General features: G+C 53.7%; 7 protein-coding genes across 7 annotated transcripts; 3 read left to right on the top strand and 4 right to left on the bottom strand.

Moving 5' to 3' along the window:
- Window positions 1-189: 189 nt before the first annotated feature.
- On the top strand, window positions 190-1,916 carry HD553DRAFT_337080 (uncharacterized protein; the record flags this gene model as incomplete). The annotated part of the gene is made up of 7 exons (XM_046182261.1): window positions 190-520; window positions 646-742; window positions 903-1,050; window positions 1,126-1,282; window positions 1,349-1,592; window positions 1,657-1,689; window positions 1,790-1,916. 7 exons carry the CDS (start codon window positions 190-192, stop codon window positions 1,914-1,916), a joined length of 1,137 nt encoding a protein of 378 aa, XP_046033674.1.
- Window positions 1,917-2,670: 754 nt separating this feature from the next.
- On the top strand, window positions 2,671-5,867 carry HD553DRAFT_125106 (uncharacterized protein). The gene is made up of 2 exons (XM_046176537.1): window positions 2,671-4,377; window positions 4,455-5,867. Exons 1-2 carry the CDS (start codon window positions 2,723-2,725, stop codon window positions 5,674-5,676), a joined length of 2,877 nt encoding a protein of 958 aa, XP_046033673.1. The 5' UTR covers window positions 2,671-2,722; the 3' UTR covers window positions 5,677-5,867.
- Window positions 5,868-7,288: 1,421 nt separating this feature from the next.
- Window positions 7,289-9,346, top strand: HD553DRAFT_317911 (uncharacterized protein). Its single transcript, XM_046180809.1, has 4 exons — window positions 7,289-7,711; window positions 7,961-8,324; window positions 8,383-8,853; window positions 8,942-9,346. Exons 1-4 carry the CDS (start codon window positions 7,445-7,447, stop codon window positions 9,256-9,258), a joined length of 1,419 nt encoding a protein of 472 aa, XP_046033672.1. The 5' UTR covers window positions 7,289-7,444; the 3' UTR covers window positions 9,259-9,346.
- On the bottom strand, window positions 9,347-10,825 carry HD553DRAFT_317909 (uncharacterized protein). The gene is made up of 6 exons (XM_046180808.1): window positions 10,413-10,825; window positions 10,304-10,338; window positions 10,118-10,213; window positions 9,924-10,042; window positions 9,703-9,833; window positions 9,347-9,617 (listed from the first exon to the last, which is right to left on the bottom strand). The coding sequence occupies exons 1-6, from the start codon at window positions 10,522-10,524 to the stop codon at window positions 9,421-9,423; spliced, it is 690 nt and encodes a 229-aa protein (XP_046033671.1). The 5' UTR covers window positions 10,525-10,825; the 3' UTR covers window positions 9,347-9,420.
- A 443-nt stretch (window positions 10,826-11,268) lies between these two features.
- On the bottom strand, window positions 11,269-13,952 carry HD553DRAFT_124985 (major facilitator superfamily domain-containing protein). Its single transcript, XM_046176536.1, has 9 exons — window positions 13,649-13,952; window positions 13,522-13,554; window positions 13,320-13,443; window positions 12,961-13,242; window positions 12,524-12,879; window positions 12,392-12,451; window positions 12,069-12,299; window positions 11,874-11,985; window positions 11,269-11,801 (listed from the first exon to the last, which is right to left on the bottom strand). The coding sequence occupies exons 1-9, from the start codon at window positions 13,690-13,692 to the stop codon at window positions 11,439-11,441; spliced, it is 1,605 nt and encodes a 534-aa protein (XP_046033670.1). The 5' UTR covers window positions 13,693-13,952; the 3' UTR covers window positions 11,269-11,438.
- An 875-nt stretch (window positions 13,953-14,827) lies between these two features.
- On the bottom strand, window positions 14,828-17,265 carry HD553DRAFT_345232 (uncharacterized protein; the record flags this gene model as incomplete). The annotated part of the gene is made up of 4 exons (XM_046183079.1): window positions 14,828-15,047; window positions 15,127-15,258; window positions 15,335-16,926; window positions 17,062-17,265. 4 exons carry the CDS (start codon window positions 17,263-17,265, stop codon window positions 14,828-14,830), a joined length of 2,148 nt encoding a protein of 715 aa, XP_046033669.1.
- A 1,812-nt stretch (window positions 17,266-19,077) lies between these two features.
- On the bottom strand, window positions 19,078-21,104 carry HD553DRAFT_345231 (uncharacterized protein; the record flags this gene model as incomplete). The annotated part of the gene is made up of 5 exons (XM_046183078.1): window positions 19,078-19,158; window positions 19,239-20,283; window positions 20,366-20,700; window positions 20,776-20,857; window positions 20,929-21,104. 5 exons carry the CDS (start codon window positions 21,102-21,104, stop codon window positions 19,078-19,080), a joined length of 1,719 nt encoding a protein of 572 aa, XP_046033668.1.
- Between the last annotated feature and the right edge of the window lie 41 nt (window positions 21,105-21,145).

The following is a 21,145-nucleotide window of genomic DNA, read 5'->3' as shown; positions in this document are numbered from 1 at the left end:
CGTAATCTGCCTCCTCCGTTTACCCCATCAAGGCAACCGCACGGTGTCGTGGTTTTATTGTCGCAACTTGAAATTGAAGGCTTCTTCCGAGTAATCAACAGTGACCTTGCCTCGGCCATCATGTTGTGGCATGAATCACGGCATGATTCGGCATGACGTTATGTTGTCGAAGTTGATGATCGTGTTGCGATGCAGACCACTTCGACGAACGTCACAAATGTCGACCCAGTAGACGTTGATTTGCATCACCCAGTCAACACCTTCCCTTCACATCATCCTATTGACGATTCTCCTACTCCAACTAAAGCTAGTATGTCATCACGAAAGGTCCCACTACAAAATGGCTATGACAACGAGAAATGGTACGATGTTGACACATCGTCCAAAGAATCGATCGACACATCGTCCAAAGAATCGAACCACCACGATCCGAACCATGGCTTCCGGGTGCCCAATCGCTTTCGACATCTCCATGACCGGTTTTACCGGATCGCTTCTGATCGCCGAGAGAAGGCTATAGGTGCGTTCCATGAAGCGCCTGATTCCCGTTGCGGAAGGCCTGATACATGATCCGCGTTACGGAACGAGCGGTCTTAGAGACAGCAGGTGACGCTGTTGTCAACTTTGAAAGCTATATGGTAACAGCCATGCAATGCTTGGGGACCCCAAATCCTAAGTATTGGCCATCAGCAGGGGCCTTATACTTTCACTGTGCCAAATTTGTCTCGAATGAGGCGTTCTAGTGAGTTCCTGTAATCGACTCCACCGCCACCGATCCGTGCTTCAAATAACCGCCCCGTACCCCCGTAATCCACTCGAACGACCGCCCCTTCCCCGTCGACTCGCCCCCTCCCTGTCGACTCGCCCTTTGACTCGCCCCCGTTGACTCGGTAAACAACCAGCAAGCTCGATATTACCCGGGAATTGGCAGCGCATATCGTGGTAACTGCTGACGCACCGGGCTACCTGAGAAGGACGAGGACCGAGGGACATTCGGGATATTCCTGTATCGGGAAATTCTTTGGAGACATATTGGAGAAGTTGGTGATGGTGATTGCTGCTTTCCCCTATCGAATCGGAAGCTTTGACCGGTCAAACGGTCGTTGACGTCGACATTCTGCGTAGGTGATCTTCGACGACATGCGCTGGTATGAATCCCACGGAAGATGGCATAAGAGCCACTGGTACGAAATACCATCTGCCAACATGCGGGAAGCGCTGGAGGAGCTGGGGGTCATCGACATCGACAGAGAATATCGCCGCTTCAAAGACAATGTCACAGGTACCTCTTTCCTTTCCGGCTGGAACATCGTCTACTGAAACAAGCTGATGACCTGGACTATAACAGGATTTGCCTCTCGTATCCCCCGTGTTGTACTTGGAAACAAAAACAAGGATCGCCGACGCAGAATCCTGGTCGATTTTGGTTTCCAAGAGCTCGAGGACTGCAAGGACACAGTCTTTCTGGATTTGGCCGTTGTGGACCCGGACCTCAGACATGAAGAAGTTCTCGATATCTTGGAGGAGCTCGGTAGACAGCATATGCGGCTAGCATTTGTGCTGGAAGGATATTACGATCAAAGGATCCCGAGGTGATTTATAATCAGCTCATCAAAGTCGATCTTTGCAACGCTGACCTTCCCTTTCATATAACAGTGAAATCGTCTACTGGAAAGACAAATGCAATCGGTGGGTCCCGTGACTTCGCTTACATCGCTTTCGAGCTTCTTCGGAAGGTATATAGTCTGAGTCGTTTTGTCGTTTCCTCATTTCCCCTTCTATCTTTCAGGTTTCAGCCAAGCCGATGGTTTCAGCTGGCCGGGGCCTTGTTCATGGACAAGCGCAATCTTGACCCTGAGGGCAATCTCAAATACCACCATCTTGTCCGGTTGTACGACAAAAATTTCCCCCGATAATGCGATTCGACAATATACCATCCCTTCCTCCGCTTGATCCTCTGTGAAATCCGGCGTCGGTCGCTGATCGCTGATCCTAAGCCGTAGTCGCTGATCGCTGATCCTAAGCCGTAGTCGCTAATCGCACATCATAAGCACTGTCGTCTACTACGACTCCAATGAGAGTCAAATTCGATATAGATCTCAACCTACAAATCTAGACCACCCTGGATTCGAACATACCATACTGTCGAGATATAGCGTTTCCGACATTCAGGTCAGGACCGTTACAGGCTGCCATCGCTTTCCTCGTTTTCCCGCAGTCCTCAAGCGCACCTCCAAGGGGGCCTGGACCATCCGTAGCGATGTCTTCCCAGTATATACACCTGCATATGCAACGAAATAGAGAAGCCGAAGAGACCCAAAGGAGTTCGGAAAGCGGGGCCGAACCGAGAAGCACCGTATCCCTGCAACCCTCCGCCTGGCGCGCAGGACGAACATTTAGCGGCAGCACAGATCATTTCAGCGACAAGCTACAGCTATGCACCTAGGAAGTCCCCCCATACGTTCTCCAAGCAGCTAGATTCGCTGTGCTAATAAAATAGCAACGGTGGTCTTTGGTGTTTCAGGTCCATCCTCCAACGTCAGTCGAGAATGTACGTAAACGTTTCGCCGGATGAAATTTACATCCGAGGGTCACAACAACGTCGAAGCTGCAAACACAGTCAACTATCGACTTTGTTTGACCTCGACGACCTCTCTCTTCTTGTATATCTGTTAAGGAGACCCTTCTCTCCTTCCTTGCGACCATTTGAGATCGATCCGGGATGTGCGGTCACTGTCAGGAGGTTGGGAGCAATCCCGGCCGGGCGTGCCCATCGACTGATCGCATCGACGGTGCCCTCCATCCGCCTTTCGATCCTCCTCTTCACCTCAACGTTCCCGGGTCATTGGCAACGATACAGACGGCGGCCACGAAGATAACACCGAAGGCTACTTCTCTTTCGGTCGAAGAAAAACGACTTAGAGCCGCTCAAGAACTCGTAGACAACGACGACCTGCTCGTCTACCTCTTGCTCGATACGTTGACTTCTTCTCGAAGGCGGTTGGGAGCGCATTACCAAAACCCAGTCTGGGCCACAAGGACATGGAGGATCACACCGAAAGCGAAAGATATCTCCTCCTTCTCGTCTGATATCGAAGTCGAGGAGTCTTCTTCTTCGATACGACCTTTGAAGATCTTGCAAGAAACAATCTGTCAGGGCAAATTCGACCGGTCCGACCGGGATAGATTTTGGGGGATACCTCTCATTTCAACGCACTGCGAATCCAAATCCAAGACCGAGTTGGATAGGTTCGCCGCCCATCTCGAACGTTATGTTCGGCTCTATCATCCGGCTTCCCGGGTGGAGATCCTGCCTACTTCTCGATATGGGGCTGTTACGGGGAAAGCAGAATTGGGGGTCTTTGCTACGGCGCGTTTATCACCATACGACCCGGATGTGAACGCGAAGGACAGAACCGCTCTTTTGTTGGACGAATGCGAGGGGTTTCTGGCTCCTATGCCGCTGACGTGGGATCAGGAGCTTGAGAGGGAAGCCGAAGAAGATGGGACGTGGAACCGCGATCGCAATCGAGAGCCGTCATCGTCTTCCGTGACTACGGTGTCTCACGCTATCGACCTCGAGATACCAAGTCTCGGACCATCTCCATCGCCTGCACCTACTCCAGACACTGTCGCATCAACATCTGCCGCAAAGCTAGCCCCTTCCGGCGCCCCGAACACCCTCGCCCGTAAATCCATTCGGGGCTTCTCCATCGTCGAGTCCGCTCGTCTCGGTCCCTGCATGTACCTCGGGCCCGGACGTTTTGTCAACCATGATTGCCAACCCAATTGTCAACTCACCGCCAAGAGTGGAATGGCGATGACCTTTCGGGTCGTAAAGGAGATTCAAGTCGGTGAAGAGTTGACGACGTTCTATGGCCCGAACTATTTCGGGGTTGGCAATTGCGAGTGTTTGTGCGCCACATGTGAGAGGTATGGGGAAGGGTGGTATGCGTCGGGTACAAGCGGGAGTACCGGCGGGAGTGGACGGACGATCGAGGAGGACGAGATTGACGATGGTGTGATACCCAGCGTAGCCAGTACGATGCAGCCCACCCTCAGCTCAAGGGAGAAACGAGAAGCAGCCAAGAAATGTCTCACCTTGACGGCTGGGGTATACCGTCGCAAGTACGATAAAAAGGCAGCAAAGTGGGGTGCCGACAATAGCAAGGCAGTCAAGTATGCCTCGGGAACGGCGTCCGCTTTGGCGTCGAGCGCAGGATCTGGATCTAGATCAGGATCTGTTGCGGGATCGATATCGCTAGATCCGCCCGATATGATACGATGTGAACAGTGTCTCTCGGCTATACCCTTGTCACGCGAGCGTGGCTCTTCTCGACGTGGCCGGAATAGATCGAAAACGCCGGTGTGCAGGAGGTAAGCTCTCGCCCGTTTGAATCTGTTCGAAACCCGCAGGCTTTGAACTTGTTTCGCCAACTTTTCCCGCACATCAGATGTCACCGCCATTGGAAGATCTTTCACCTTCCCTGGCCTGCAAGGACGACGCCTACGGTGGCTGCGTACCCACCAAAATCCCTTCGCCCGGCATGGTGGAAACCGACTCCGCTACAAATACCCTTGGGCGTCGTCGCTTCCCAAGTGCTACGTACCGCTATTCACATCCGAGGAGGGAGTTTCGTGCCACTCCCCGAACCGGAACCGGAAGTACCCTTGCTACCGGCCAGTCGAGGCAAGAAGGGGAAAGCAAAGGCTGCATCGCCACCATCCATGGCTCTCCCTTTCACTACCGAACCACCCGTAGCTCCTGGCTCTTCTCGCTCGAAACAATCTGCCAAACCCTCACGCCAGACCGAGAAAGAGGAGCGTGCCAACATCCAAAAGGGTAACGGGTTGTGGAAGGCTTGGGAATGGGTCGAAGTCGAGAGCGCGTCGGCATTCGTGCCCGTCGTCCTTCCCGAGGGTTCAAAACGAACTCGAAGGGCGATCTCACAGACGGCTGCCAACACCACGCCCGCGACCCGATCCATGCGCAGATCGATCAAGGCTGATACCCCGTCTGTCGACCGCAACGAGGAACCGGGGCTTTCTGGTCTGACTGAATTTGGCCAGCGGACCAGGATCGCCTCGTCGGCCGCAGAGCTTGACGAGAAGCAGGCGACTACTCCGGTTGCCCACGACAACGAACAGCAAATCTTCGCCCTGACTCCGGATCCAATGCAGGAGAGTGGAACTTCCGTTCGCTCGGCGACCCCGGGCCCATCTCGTCAGGCCGCAGAGAAAGTTCCCTCACCGGCCGTGAGCCGCAACGAGTCCAGGGTGAACACCTCAACCGGGAACCCATGCTGCGAGGCCATAAACGATCCTACAACGCCGGCATCCAGCGAGCCCGAATTTATGATTGCCATGCCGGTCCCGAGTACCAGCGCGACCACAGTCCGATCTCCAGACCGCAAACGTCGCCGGGTCTACAGCATATCGGGATCTGAATCGGACGCCTCGCACATGATTACGCCGCGCCGTCCTGCGAAACGACGTCGAATGAAGACTCGGCCAGAGCCGGATGACGAGATCATTACCATACACTCGTCGTCTAGCGAACGATCTGATTCGCCCATACTCATCAGCAAGGCGCCCGAGGAGCAAGCAGTCCTCGCCCAGATGGAAGTGATCGGTAAAAAGAAGGAGGCTTTCAGGCGGAGGATGCAGCAGGGGTAAATAGGGTCTGTGAATAGGACGACTTGCTTCGTAATTGCTAGCTATACCATGAGGTCCAGGTTATGTACGGTTAAAACAAGGTATACGAAATCAAAGCGCTCGAATTTGAGTGGACGAGATATTGTTTCGAAGGGAGCGCGATTCAACTGAAAAAACGAATTGGCCACTCGCCGTCGCCCGAGCAATGTCTCTGCAGGCAAGACTTCGTTCCATCGAGGAGAGTAGCCTACTATTGCAGCGACAGTCTCGTATCAAGGTTCTCCAGGACGTAGGGATGGACGATCAATAGCGATTCGTTATCGTAGCCAATACCCATTAAGTCGCCGATCTCGGAACGCGCGATGGGAGAACATGCGGAGCGGGCCCACGACAGGAATCGGTAATGGCAAGAAGTATCGTACAGGGCAGCGTTCTAGTTCTCAGACGGCTAACAAGAGGCAAGGAGAAGGCTGGTGAGAGATGCGGAAACGATATGGTCACTGATGATAATATGCAGGAAGATGGCGGACGACTATCGTATCTCGACGAGACGAAGCGTACGGACAAGATATCTACAGCGGCTACGTGGCTGACTGCGACATCGATGCAACGTGTTCATGCTGAATGTTCTTGGTTTCTCGGACTAACCTTCCGCTTGAGCATCCCATACCGTCGATGTTCTGCGCCTTTGGGCGTTCTTGAACGTGCTCTCTAGGATTTCCGAGTAGATCCGCGAGCGTGAATGCCGCCATAACCATGCCAAGGTAGAACGCTAGCAACGAAGCGGCTGGAGACCGATATCTCACGAATTCTCTTCATCTTGATTTCAAACCCAAGATGATCTGCTCGACTGCTTCGTTAAGCTGTTACGGAAGGAAATTAAAGGTTGTAAGCTCAGGATAATCTACGATACGACTGCCGTCGCTACTGACCGGAAAAAAAATTGGCAGCGTTTCCCCCCTTTTCCGACAACAGCCCCTCTCTTTTCGCACGACAGGCTCTCGCTTGCATCTGAGACGCTGATAGGTCGTGTGATCGTCATGATGAATCTGACTGAGAATCGACGGTAGATGTTCGTCCGCAATGAACCTCGAGCATGCGATCGCTCGAGAGAGGCGTGATCGAGATATTGGCGATAGCGATAAGCCGAGGTATCGAGGGGACGCCCATAGTCCGGTCGCAAAGAGCCGGAAACATTTGCGTATAGTGTAGAAAGAGATAGACGACGATGTGACAGAGAGAGACAGCCCACAGTCCCCCCAGGCTAGGTAGCAAATACCTGAAAACCTGTCCCCGGTGCCGCTCTGAAAAGATTGGTAGCAAATACCAGATCCCTTTGCTTGTCTCTCTCTGTCTTCTTTGCTCTGAGGTTTAGTAATTAGTATCCAGATTGTATGGCTCTTCTTTTGCTTTGGGTTGGCGAGAAAACTACACTGATATTGCGGTTAGCTGAACGAACGAACGAATGCTTGGACGATGATCGCAGCGGTTTACGCTGGCAGGAAGAAAAAAGGAGGGGGGCGTCGAAGAGTTCTCACGCGTTTTCGTTCGCGACTCTACATCTCATCCCACACAAGATTCGTCATGTCATGCAACCTGTTCACCAACAGCTGATTATTGTCTGAGTCTCGAATCCATCCGCTGGACCTCGAATCCCGGTCGACCTGGATTTCGCTGTACGCTCGACCTTGAAATCGCTATACGACCCCGAATCCTGCCCGACAGCCAACCCCGCTCGAATCCAAACCTCGCTCGACTCCGAAATCGCTATTCGAGCTATACGACGATCATGGCCGGTGGTTGTGGCAATGCGGGCCGAACCAGGGTCCGACAGGCTGGTGAAATTCTGGAGGGACACGAGTACCTGCAACCTCATAATAACAACGATGCAGCGAGGAGCAATGCCGCTGGAACCATACATGGCGCGAGAGCTGCGCTGAATGTTGGCACGGGATTCCCTCTGTTACGGGCATACGCTGCCAAGTCTAGGGGCGGATACTTTGAATCTATGAGAGGGAACCTTTTGAGGCGGAAAGTCAACCAGATCTGTCGAACGGTGAGCTATGACATCTCTGTCGTCGTGCTTGGTTCATCGCTTACCCTGTCTCTCGTGGATCCGACTTTCTCTCTTGCGGACTCGACCTCCTGCGTCAACCTCCCGGCTTCATCCGACTTTCCTGTGAACCTTCTCGTTCGACCTTCGCTCCCTTTCGACCTTCGCTCTCTTTCAACCTTCGCTCTCGTTCGACCTTCGCTCTCGTTCGACCTTCGCTCTCGCGCCGACCTTCGCTCTCGCGCCGTTCAGATCAAGGTCCGCTTCTCGGAAAAGACGGTCGAGGTCAACACTGAGAAGCAGATAGCCGACTTGACAGCTAGCATGGTCAGAATTGACGGGAGTGCCAGGGTCAGGGATGAAAAAGGACGGGATGTATTTTGGAAGTTTGAGAACGGGATGTCTTATACGGGGTTTGCGGATGCAGCGCTATCCAACGAGTTGATGCGGGTCATGCCTGGGGCTGTTGAACGGCTTATCCTTGATAAGGACATCATACCAAAGAACCCTTGTGGGAAAGAAACCCGTCACCCCGCACATTCGCAACCCACGGACAAAGAGAAATTCGGTACATTGCATCTTGGGGTTTGGGCGAATCGGTACAAGACCTCGCTAGGTATGTCAGTCTGGCATCAATTCAGTATATCGTGTTGACAAGACGCCCTGTCTTATAGGTCTGACAGGAGATACCCGTCAAACATCGGATGTCAGGGCTGTCAAGGTAGCCAACTTCTATCGGGATATGGGTCCAGCTTTCCAGGTGATCGGACAGCTTTTCAAAGCGATCGACCCTGACTCCTTTCGTCGATATGAAGCTATTTGGGAAGCGTTGGCCCAAAGGGGTGGCTTAGGGAATATTCAATCGAGCAACTGGCAAGTCTTCTCCACCATTGCGCTGGTGCATGAACTCACCGTAGGACCCCACATGGACGACGGTGATTTGGGAGACGGCTGGGCGGCTATGTTTGTGAGAGGGGTGTTTTCCGGTGGAGACTTGGTGGTACCTGCACTAGGGATGAAATTCCCATACAAGCAGGGCGACTTGGTCTTCATGAGATCCTCCGAGCTGGAACACTACATCGACAAGTGGGAGGGTTGCAGGACCGGCGCAGTGATGTTCACGAAGGTCACCACTGTAGAAAAGCGTGAGTCAGGAAACTCCTCATCCAACTTCTCATTCGCCTCGTTCAACGCATCATTCGGAGTGCAAGGCTGACCTCTCCTTATAACCAGTTCACGAAGAGATAAAGAAGATGCTTGAACAGATGAAGGACGAAGAGGTCGCCGCTGAAGCGAAGAAGGAAGACGTCGCCGCCGAAGCGAAGAAGGAGGACGTCGCCGTCGAAGCGAAGCAGGAAGACGTCGCACCCTCTGCCAAAGCGAAAGACGAAGAAGCGGCCACACCTTTCGCCACTGGAGCGAAAGAGGAAGATGCCATAGCCGATGTGCATACACGACAGGCTAAGCGGAAGTCTTCGCCAGACGAGACGCCCTCGACGACGACGAGACGCCTGCGATCCCGAACGGTCGTCTACACATCGAAATCTTGAATTTGAACGCGCTGCGCTATTCGCGTACAGACTAGTCTGTTGGAATGAAACTTCATGTATTCATAAATTGTATACAATCTCGATGCGAACTCTCCTACAACTAAAGCCTCGAACTTGCCTTCGCCTTACCCGACTTTCTGTTGCGCGACCGTAACCTCGCGTCTAAGCTCGCTCGACATGGCTCATCGCCGGCTTGTCCGAATGAACGAGTCCTTCGTCGGAGTGCTCTGCGTTGTGCTTGGAGACGGCATGTGAGACAGTCGTGTTTTCGGGTCCGTACTTGCGGATGTGCCTAGCCGCGAGGATGGCGAGAATGAAACAGATGGTCGTCGTACCGAAACAGATCCATACGAGGATGACTGTGAAATTGAAGAACACGCCGGTAAGCATGGAAAGAATCCCGGTAGATGTCAAACGGGATGTCGTCGAGCGCTCGAGACTCACGGGTAGGGAAAGCCAACGAATCCTTGTACGCCAACGACTTCCCCGAAGCCTGAATGAGCCGGGCGACGAGCGCATCAGGGATCCCTGGGGCGGTTGCGCCTGCGCTTCGGGGTACGATGATTACGGTAGCACTGCGGGTTGGCAAAGATCCGATACGAGAATGGCCTGGTCAGTCTTTCTTCTTACAGTAATTGTACATGTCTGGTAGAAGGGTTACTCACGCGATAGCTGATCCGAGCAGGAATAACATGAGCAGGGTAATGATAGCGTATTTGATCCGGATCGTCTTGAGCGTTTCGACCTTTTGCAGCTTGAGCGTGATGATAGTTGAGAGGACGGCCTGTAGTTCAACGTGAACGTGGGGAAGTGTAAGCCGGCGTCGGTTTAGAAATCGAGAGGTCGGTCGCTGGCTTACGGTGTAGATGGAGGCGAGACCGGCCGCGGTACACATGATCGCGGTGACGGCGACGACATCGGTCACATGGAGTTTCCCGCCTGGGATGGTCGCTGCCTGTATCACAACAAAGTTGCAATGCAAGATTAGGTAAAGTTAGTCAAACAATCTTCCGCCTTACTGTATGGTTGTCCTCGACAGACTCACCAACTCGGCTTTCTGATGGTTTAGCACGACGAACGCTGCGGAGTCGATTCAGACGATCAGCGCTGCGCATGAGTCATGTAGAGATAGGTGAAACGGGAAAGATGCGTACATCGGGCTGAAACACCGGTAGCGGCGATACTCAGCGCTCCGTTCAGGTTGAACATGATCAAGCGCGGCCACTTGAGGTAAGCGTGGGGATCGGCAGATTGCAGGTTCGACATTGTTGCTGTGCGGGGAAAGGTTGGGGCTTGGAGCTTGGGGTTGAAGATTCGGTTGCGGAGACGGGGACGGGGTAGTGTGGAGAAGATGGGGTATCAAAAGCGGCCACGGGGATCTGTTGTGGGGATACGGCTTGGCGGGCCCGCCCATCTCGTATAAGTACGGGGAACCGGTTACAACCATGTTGTTCGTCGACTGGCGAGTCTCGAATAACCGAGCTTTGAAATCGATCGACTTCTGTACATCCGGGAATTACCCAGTTGGTCCCACTGCGATAAGACCCGTGGCCGAAGTGGAGGATGGGACGGCTGACTCGAAGAATCATGCGACTGGGAGGGGGGAGGGGGATCAAACCCGACCTGAACGACGACCATGCTGCATGCTGCCACCTTCGGAGGGCGAAACCGATTCCGGGCTGCGAGAGCAGAAAATAGCGCGCGCGTGTGCTTGCCTAACGGTGTCGATAGCCGGAACTCGGGGTCAGCTGATCAGGGACCACCCAAACAAGTTAGTTAACCGGGGCGAAGAATACCTCATGTTCATTACCGAACCTCAGCGACACTCCCGGTTCGGGTGACACATCGGTAGAAAACTGCCGAAGAGGACATGCGGTCTCATTCGATCACATACAGCTCAACAACAAGTCATTCGCCGGCTTCCGTACCGTTATTGTCATGGATCCAACGTATCACACGACCTATCCCGGGCGTACGCGGTGTTGCCAGCGATCAAGGTTCGATCTTGGTTGCCGCAGCCAAATCCGTATCACATAGGCCATCTATGACATATCCTCACTTGGGTGGGTATCGAAGGGGGATCAATACAAAATATCGACAGACAAACAATCACCTGGTTACTACTTCAAAGAACGGCCACCGGAAGTTCTCCCAAAACCGGACTATAACAAAGAACACCACTAGTTGTCGTACTTGTTGACGGAAGGAACCTGAGCTCCGTTGACGTAGTTGTCCTTTCCATCCACTCCGGCCCCGACGACAGCCTCCTTTTGGTCCTTTTGCAAGTTGTACTCGTCGGCCTCGGGGACGTCCGACTCCTCCTCGTTCGAACTGTGACCCTCGATGAGCTGAGGGTTGAACGAGATGGCACCTCGAGGAATGCACGAAGCGAGTAGGACGAGCACGCAGAGGATGCTGAATTGGGTTCCTCCGACGTACTTCAAGACTTCACGAGCAGAGACACCGGCGGTGATCTGCTTGTCGACCCATTTACCGAGCACGGCGCTGAGGACGGCGTATAGGACGATGTAGGTCACGTACAACTACAAGGTGAAAGACCTCGGATCAGCAAGTGTCTCGGAGAGATTAATAAGACGGAGGAAACGGTGACTCACGAAAGCCATGACAGCACCCAAAGCGCTGACATCCGGGTCGATGTTCTCGAGCTTGGCTAATGTCGACTGAATGTAAGCGGCCAAACTGACGTCTCCAGCAGCCCAACCGAACCTGTATAGCCCGTTAAGCGACTCGTCAACATCACGCTTTCCTTCTTCTCATATGGAACCTCCATCCGAACTGAGTTTACTCACGAGATCGGAATGAAACAAGCGGCGACCTTCCAAGCACCCGCGACGTCTCCCTTGGTGGCAGCGATGAAGGGCATCACCCAGACCAAGTTGAGAGCGAGAGCGTCCAGTCGCAAGAACGGGATCGGGGTAGGGACGTAGTTGGTCAAGAGGAGGACGCTGAGAGCACCGAGGAGTTCACCAAAGTTGCTTCCTCCGACGATGATCTGAGACCAGGCCGAGGTACCGAGGATTCTGAGAGGGATGACGACGGCAAAAGACAATGGATCAGCGATGAGTTCAGGATGGCCACGATGGGTTCTCCAAGATCTCCAAGATCGACTCACTGTTTGGCAAAGATGGGAGCGAGACCGTTCTCGAGGTATCGGTGACCGTACAAGGCGGCACTACAGACACATCCCGGGGGCAAGGATGAGCCACAGATTTCAACAAAGCAAAAGACCTGGCTTGGTACTTACCTGTAACCGATGACCAACCAAGCATACCTCCTTCGAGTCAACACCAACTTGCCTCCGAAATACGTCGCCTTTCCGAAACTCCTAAAGCCGACCCAGATCGAGTTCAAATAGTTGGTGTTCTTGACCTGATCTTCGTGTTCCATCTGCTCCAGCCTCGACTCTTCCGCAGCGGCTCGTTCGGCGGCTTCGGTGTTGGAGACGAACCGCCAGATAAGAGCGGCCGAGGCGAAGAGGATGGGTGAGAGGAAGGAAGAGTAGTTGTATCCGAACTTGGAGATGAGGGCGGGGGAAGTAAAGGCACCGGTCGTTCCGGCGATCTCGTAGAGAACGTGAACGATAGCATCCATTCGTCGAAGCTGTCAATTGTATGGATGAGGTATTATCAGCATCCCCAGTCACATGAGATAGAACCAGACACAACATGTCGCCAGACTCACCCTCTGAACATCCCCAGCGACGATGTTCCTCGGGATGACCCTCCTTATCAACTCGACCATCCCATAAGCCACCCCACTGATGATGTAGATCGGGAACAACCCGTTCGGGTTCCACGTTCCATACTTCTGCTTCCCTCCGTTCAGGATCTTGGGTTTCCCACCGGTCGCCGCGTCGCAGATCAGGAGGGTCATGCTGATAAGTCCGAAGGTGAGGACGGCGTAGGACAGGACGGTACGGGTGGGGAATCGTTTGATGAGCGGGGCGATGAGGATCGAGCCGACCTGCGTCCAGAAACAGTGCCAGAGAATGTCAGCTCGAGACGAGGGGAAGGTATGGTTGTGGCCGACGAGACACTCACACATTGCATAGCGGCGTTCGTACCCGTCAAGATACCGATCTTCTGGTACCTCTCCTCTTTGGTGAATCGCTCGTTGGCGAGGGTGATGAACGCTCCGTTAAAGTATTCGAGGCCGAACTTGTAGCTATTGGGGGTAGGACATCGTATGGTATGGTTGTCAGTCTTTGGCGCTGGCGGGGAAAGTTGAGCCGGGTCGACTCACCACATGATACCGAAAGCATAGATGGCGATGTCTCTAGAAGTCCAACCAATAACAAATGTAAAGGATGTAACGGTCAGTAGAAGGTTATAGGCCGGGGAATGTTGCGTGTTGAAACCCAGGTCCTTACCGTTTCTGTTGTCGCGTGAACGCATCGAGCAGCGTGAAACCCATGGTGGAAAGATGAGTCGTCGGAAGTATCGGGTCTGGCGATTGAGAGTGGGTATGGGAAGCAGGCCAACGAAGCCAAGGAGATGGTTCCAGGTGTAGAGGTCGGAAAGGAGCGAGGAGAGAACCTTGTCTAGTGTCGGGACGAGGTACTTTTTCCGCTTGGCTGCGAGGTTGGGTTCGGTTAGGAAGAAGAGACTACGAAAGAGGTCGAGATACTGCGGATGGCTGCGAACGGATTGTGGAGGGGGTCGTTATATAGATATAGTCATGGCAGCGATTCATCCCTGCTAGCTGTTGGTACAATGTGACGCACACCTCGCACAACTTGTTTCCATGAACGTGCATCCCACTCTCAAAAGATTCAGCGACGAGGACGAGGAATCAGTTTCACCTTTCCGACTTTTTTCCATTCAAAAAGAAGAGGTCCGAGCGTTGATCACGATGACGGAACCGGATTCTCACGTGGCGGGACGCCCACACGGGGCTTTTACGGGTCGTGCGATCGATCAGTGATGCCAAGACCAAAGGAAGGTCAGGAATCCCCATCAGCTGCGAACACGTTCGTCGTTGACGACCACTTGATCGCTTGGCGCTCGAAATCACCATGGGAAATGGGTGAGGATGATGATGAGAGGCACGTTTCATGAAAGGAGGTTGTCGGGGGTACGTGCGAGGGACCGCGTGATACCTACCCATCTGGCCTTCGGAACGAGGCGAGGTACAGCATGTCAGCTAAACGACGGGGACCCTGTCGATCATTGACCGCAGCAAGTCGACCATCACGGCGGCGCCCATGCCGCACTATTCTCCGAAAGACCCCCGTCGTATTGCTTCAACGCTATACCCCAGGACACTACAAGCAGCAGTCGATCGCGAACTCGGTATTTCAGTTGCATCGTCCAAGTTGGACCTTGTCCGCTTCCAATAGTTGGGGCAAGCTGCCGTAGGGTATCGTACTCTGACCAAAGCTAATAGATACGATGGGTTTCCTCAGCCTGCATCCCTGTTGTACAAGCTTCGGACCGGCGAATAAAAGGAGCGGTTTTGATGTGACTTGTAATTCTGAAAAGGGTTGCGTATAACGAGACGTGTAAAGGCAGCCCTTGCATCCTCACACCTGGTTCATCCTCTTTCTCTGCTACTTTTCCTCCCGCTTGGCGTCCGCGTACCGTCTCCACCTTTCTAGCTCATCCAACAACCTCTGTAACCTCTGCTTCTTTTCGTCGTGTACGGTCCCCCGGAGGAACTGAAACGGCAAGTGTTCGATGGCCGATTTCGTATTCGTGCAAGCCGGTTGAGGCACGTCGGACCAGTATTGGACGGCGTTTTTGGGGTCGAAACCGGCATAGGCCAGGATTCTGTAACGAGAAGATTGGGGAACAATGTCAGCCTTGCAAGTCGAATTGAGGCTGAATGAGACCCGCCAGGGGAATGTACCTCAAGCTGACTACGTCGGCCTCCCGCTCCTGCTTGACCGAGAAGTGAATGTCCGAATACGCCGTCGTCTCCTCGGCCTTTTTCTTGGTGATATCGTTGATCGCATCGTTAACGAACGGTCCCAAGAAAATGCTGCAAGGTCGAGCACAACAAGGTAATCCCATAAGCATATGAGACGACCCGATCCTGTAGCTCCTCGACGACTCACGTGATGGGGTAAAGGATGGTCCTGATCAGATCGCTTCCCAACCCAGTCGCTCCCGGTATCACAATCTCGCTCCAACTTAGACTTTCCAGATGATGGCTGAGGACCAGATGGGACAGCTCGTGCGCCAGTACGAGGGCGAGCTGCAAGGTCTGTTCTTCCGTGGGTTCGGGTGGGTAGGGTGTGGTCCCGTAGTTTCTCGACGGGTCGGAAAGGTGTGACCCGGAAGACGATCTTCCGAAAAGGAATTCCCAGATGCCACTCGCGGGCTTGGACGTCGATACCATGCTCGTCTTATCGTCTACCGGCTTGACCTCTTTTTCCTGCTGATTCGAGCTCAAGATCTCGTCCAGGATCCCGGTGTAGACCACCACGCCTCCGCTTCCTCCTTCCCCGAAACCATAACTCATGGCGTTCCTCTCCTCGTTGTCAAGCAACAGGAGTGCATAAGGTGGCCCGACGGCGATGTGATGATCGGCTTCTTTCCCCTCGAGAGCACCGTGCAGCACGGCCGATCCTCTCGATCGCGGATGTAATGGGTGGTCCGGAGGCGGGGGTGGCAAGAGCCCCCCAACCGACTTCGGACCCATTCCAGTAAACGCTTGTGACGAGAAGATGTCCCTCCCTTCCTTTTCCGCCCGACAATGCTCTTCGATCCCTCTTTCCAACCGCCTCATCACGCCGTTGACCCAATTCCACCTCCAATCTGCCATGGGTACGACCGGAGGGGCCGGGCTCTCCGCCGTTGTAAACATGCTCAACACCGTCTTGTACCATCCCGGGCCCCTGAGCTTGTCGGTCAACCCTTCCTCTTCTTCCGGGGATAACATGATCAACCTGAACCTTCCCGTAAAGGGCACCCGTTCGAGGCTGAACGCGGCGACCACGCCGAACATGATGACCGGCAGCCAGATCAAGGTCCAGATGATCCATTTCCCCCGTCGAAGATGACTGACAAACATTTTCTCCTTGGCGAACCATCTCCTGAGCTCGTACAGCTTTTCCCTGTCGCCCAACGAGAGCTCTTGGATCTGCTTCATGGCTCCGGGAGAAGGTTGAGGGAGGTAAAACACGGTCCATTTCTTCCACGGTTTATGGCCCACGTCGATCGTCTCGGACGTCTTGCTCAACCCGGTCCGTTCCCTAGAGAGGTTGATCGTCCACGCAATGACCTCGTTCCAGATCTCCGTCCTCGAAGCGCTCGTCTTGAACTCTTTCGTGTCCAGCTCCTGTTCGCTTGCCGGCACCATCTGTTCTCTACCCCAAGGTGGCCACCTCCCCGCCTTTAACGTCGTCTTGCTCTTTACCATCCGCTTCAAGACCTCCTTGAATGAAAATGGACAATCATCCCTGATCCTCTTGATCTCTGGCGATTCCATCTCTCTCCAACTCCGACAATCCGGCTCCACGGGCGATTCGTGGGACAACTCCCTCTCGTAGAATTCGGCGATATGGGGAGGTGTTTGCAAGCGGGCGAAGTGCGCTGCGTGCCATTTTCGATTGAACTTCATCCGGACGGTCTTCATGGCGGCGAAAGGGAGGAGGGTGAGGAGCAAACGGGATACACCGGCTATGCAAGTGATAGCTGCTGAAGACTGGCAGTGGGAAGGTCAAACGTGATCATGTGGCGGAACGAAGCAGTAAAGTCAAGGTTCTGATCAGCCAAAGGTGACTAAAAAGCTGCACCACACTGTATTCCACTTCAACCTCGATCAAGCCTGGTCACTGACCTTTAACAAAGCCATCGCCCCGAACGCCATGGAAGCACCCGCCAATTCTCTCCTCGAACTCGTCTTGAACCCTCTGACCCCCTTCATCCCCGTCGGTAATGAACTTGACGTCCGTATGGTCCCCTGTGTGGTTCCATATGCTGTTTGAACCCTTTCCATCCTGATCGGCCCCGTTGTCATCGTCATGAACGTCCTCGCTGGCATCGTCGTTGCTGATCTTGACATATTCGACGAAGAATGATTCAAATTGAGATCACGATGAATGGCGGGTTGGGAATGGGGATTATGGTTGCGGTGGTGATCGAAAGGCCTTGGAGCGAGACCAAGAGGATTCCGCCTCGACCCCATGGAAGTAGAAGTGGACGTGGTCGCCCATCGTCGATTAGCGATGATCCCTAGACTCGACCCGGCTGTCGCTGCGGTGGTCCACCGACTAAAGTCTCGTGCTCGGCCCTGCCCTTGAAGCAACAGCCGAGAGGAACATGTGCAGCTTCGTAGAGACATGTTGAGTTATACTGTATGGGGGTTTTGTTCAAGATCCTGGCGCTTTGGGGGAATGATATGGATCCTTCCTTCTTGATCAAAGTTGATAGTATCGTCGAGAGCCGGTAATCGAGTTTGTTCTTGGGCGACGAGTATGTGAATGGAATGAGGCGGGATATAAGAAGGACGGCAGAAGAGCTGGCTGGAGTGGAGTCTAATTGAGAGAGATCCAAAGAGAGAGATAGAGGTAGTATAGGTCGGCTCCTTTCATGTGCTCGACATGTGCATTGCTCTTTGTTTCGTCCGTCCACAGGAATTTGAATCGCCCAACTCCCGAATCCTCAAGTTTTTCAAGTCTCTATGCAGACGATATGTGTCGTTCTTGACGACGAGCGACTTTTGGTGTTGCGTAGGTCACGATACGAGGTCGGACGAAGATATAGAGGTCGAGATTTGCTGAGAATGAATCCGGTCAAAGGCTGCTAGCTGTCAGGCTGTGGTGAGAACGTGCTTGAAGGGTTCGACGTGCCCGCGTCCGAGATGTTTTGTAGGACGATAAGAGCCTTTGCTGCTTGCTGCTATCTTTGGATCAAATGGCGGTATGGTATCGATTCGACTCGACTGCAAGCCGCGGTGAGATCGTGAGAACAACCATCCTTTGAGTCAAATCCTCCTCGAACCTTGGGACAGTGCAATCCCTCGTCGCACATGATCCTCCTCCCTCCACCTCGTCCCCTTCCCCCCCTCCTCGCCCTGCCTTTCTTTCTTCGTCTCGCGCTAAAAACGGATCTCCGCCGCTTCCCCCTGCCCCTGTCTCTCCTGCCTTTGTGCCGGGGCTTGGTCATTCTCCCGGCCACGGCACTCGCTTGCAAGCCCAAGTCGACCGATGCCCGAGGAGTCGAATCTCTCCCTCGGATCCGCAAGCGAGAACGAGTTTGGTCGGTTTCATCTTTTTCCGAGTCGCGGAATCGAACAAAGCCAAAGGCACCTCTCGATCCCACTCGTCCAGTTGCGCCAATCCGAACATATGCTCATGCGCATCTCGACTTCTGACGAAGTCGATTATACCAGCCCTATCTGATCCCCTTGCGATCCGAGGTGTCCTCAAGGTGGTGCGAATTTTGTAGCTTTGATACGGGTCGTGAACAGGGACGTGATCAGTAGTACTTCAAGCTTCAAGGCCAGCTTAGCGAAGCGCAAGATGGCAGGACCGGTGCGAGGACGGTGACCTTTATAATCACATAATCTCCCGCTTTCGTACGCCCAGTCAAGCTCGGGGCGACCACATCGAGAAGAAACAGTTCACTCTACCTCCACCCTCATCGGGCTTGCGCGATCGTCAATGAACTTTTCAGGAAATCGATTTCTCGTCTAGATCAGAATTCCAGTCTTCGAACAACTCGGCGCATCCTGCTTGTACATGTCTGAGATCCGTATCTCTCGCTCCATCACCACGGTATCGGCAGAAAGACGTCGATACTAAGTCGGTGGCCGCGATCGGTTGACGGTTGAGCCGAGAGCCGAAGGATCCTGCTATCGCTGCGACTGTGCTTGATTATACCTCCGGAATGTGGCTACCAGCCATTCGTGCATATGTGATTCCAGTTCTTGGCGCTACATGATAACCAGGTTCGAAGCGTTAGCACAAGACGGGGATAACAATAGTGGAGACAAACAAAAGGGCCAAAACTCACCCTTTGTCGGTCCAGCCCATCGCACCCATCTAACATCCCGCTCAACTCGATCATCTGCCGATCCAGGTCGTCCGAGTCGATTGTACCTGGAGCCAGATCATCGATTCGTAGCTTGGTGTATGTATGTAACGCGCTGCGTAACGACAAGGTAGGTTGTAAGGTCGAGGTCGAGGATGAGGGGTGTGATTCAGCCGCGTTGTCGCCCTGACCTGTCAAGAGCCGAGTTGAAGATCCCGCTCCTCTTGTTGTACTGACACGCTCATCTGCCGTTTGATGCGAGGTTGGCTCCCCCCTCGCTAGTAGTTCCGCAGTAAAAGAGGCTGACACCGGTGGCGGCACTGGAATAGCTGACCCAGGTTCTTGCTCGGGGTTGGAAATCGGAACAGCTGTCTCTGTCAGGCTCGGGCATGCGACAGGGACGGCCTGCGGAACTTCCGGAACGACGGAGAAGTCTCCTGGGACGACCGTCGAGCCTCCTGCGACGACTTCCGAGCCTCCTGTAACGACCTCATTTGATGATTCTCCTACATGGGCGGCAGTAGCTTTCCCGACAAACAGAGGTACGCTCGACCGCACTTGCACTCGTTGCTGATCGCTCGACGGGATAGATCCTGGTGGGGTTCCACTCCGTTTCACAGGAGGTGTAGGACTTCTAGGCGGCGGTGATCCCGACCCGGTAGATAGCTCGTCGATATCCTCTTCTACGGCCGCCGTTGACGACGACATCAATGTGGTGGAAGGAGGGAGGTCGACACCTGTGTGCTCCGGCTCGCTGCTCGAGGTAGTCACACCCGACCTTGAATCCCGCGACTTTGGATTCGTATTCGATGATCCATCCAGCTCGTCCTCCTCGGGAGTGACGTGACGTCTCGTACGAGGCCGTTTGTTCAGAGGTCTTGAAGATGACTCGTCGTCACTCGAACTGTCGGGTGAGGGGATCCTCTTGGATCGTCGACGAGACCGCTTCGGAACTTCGCGCACTTCGTGCAAAGCGCTGGAGCAGAATACCGCAATGTTCCGATTGCTCGAGAGGACGACGTGGTAGCTGATCAAAACAAGGTTGTGGAATCAGTATGACATCACAGTCAAGGAGAATGGCAAACCTCACGCCAATCACATAGGCTTACCGTCCAGTATCATCGACCGGGGCATACCCGAGGATCGCAAGCACGCTCCGAACCCAAGCTAAAGCTTCCGGGGAGTTTGGAGGGAGGTTTGCATAGTGTCTCCCGGTAGGGCAGATGATGGCCAACAGATCCTGATATGTTTTTATGTTTAATAAGTGCCTGTCATGCTGGTTTCTCATACATTCGCGGCTTCTCATGCGGGAGAGGTCCCCCTGGAGAGTATGCCGCCGTGCAAAGTTGACGATGTACCTGGCCCCCGATAATGGTGGTATGATCTTGCCCAAGTCGAATCGACAAGGAGCATACACGCTGGCACACCCGGCGCATTTGTTCGACTGTGTACTATGAAATGATGACCATTACCGTCTTGAGCAAGAGCGGATGATAAACAGCAAGTCTGCACAACTTACTCGACGAGGGTATTGGCTCGAAAACAGTGTTCCGATCTCGATTCGCATCGCTGACAAGGATAATTTTCCTCCCCATCCTGGTCTGCCATGGCAAGCATGCGACCACCTCGCCACCTATCCGACTTCCAGCGATCACTTTGATCATTCACGTACACAGAGTGTATCAGACTGAATATATCCATCAGGACGTCGGCATCTCCAAATCGCACCGTCTCGCTGATGAGCTCCTCGGCGGTGAACACGAATTCTGCGTCTGAGCGGTGACCTTTGAGCCTCTTTCGGAACTTGGTCGCGGTACCATTCAGAATGTAGTTGTGGGGAGGCAGCATGCTAGCTCGTCAAAGATGAGGCCTGAATGACAGCAATTAGC

Source organism: Filobasidium floriforme, assembly GCF_021052385.1.
Source record: "Filobasidium floriforme strain CBS 6241 chromosome Unknown HD553scaffold_23, whole genome shotgun sequence".
Taxonomy (NCBI): Eukaryota; Fungi; Basidiomycota; class Tremellomycetes; order Filobasidiales; family Filobasidiaceae; genus Filobasidium; species Filobasidium floriforme.
This window is presented reverse-complemented; position numbering and strand designations above follow the sequence as displayed.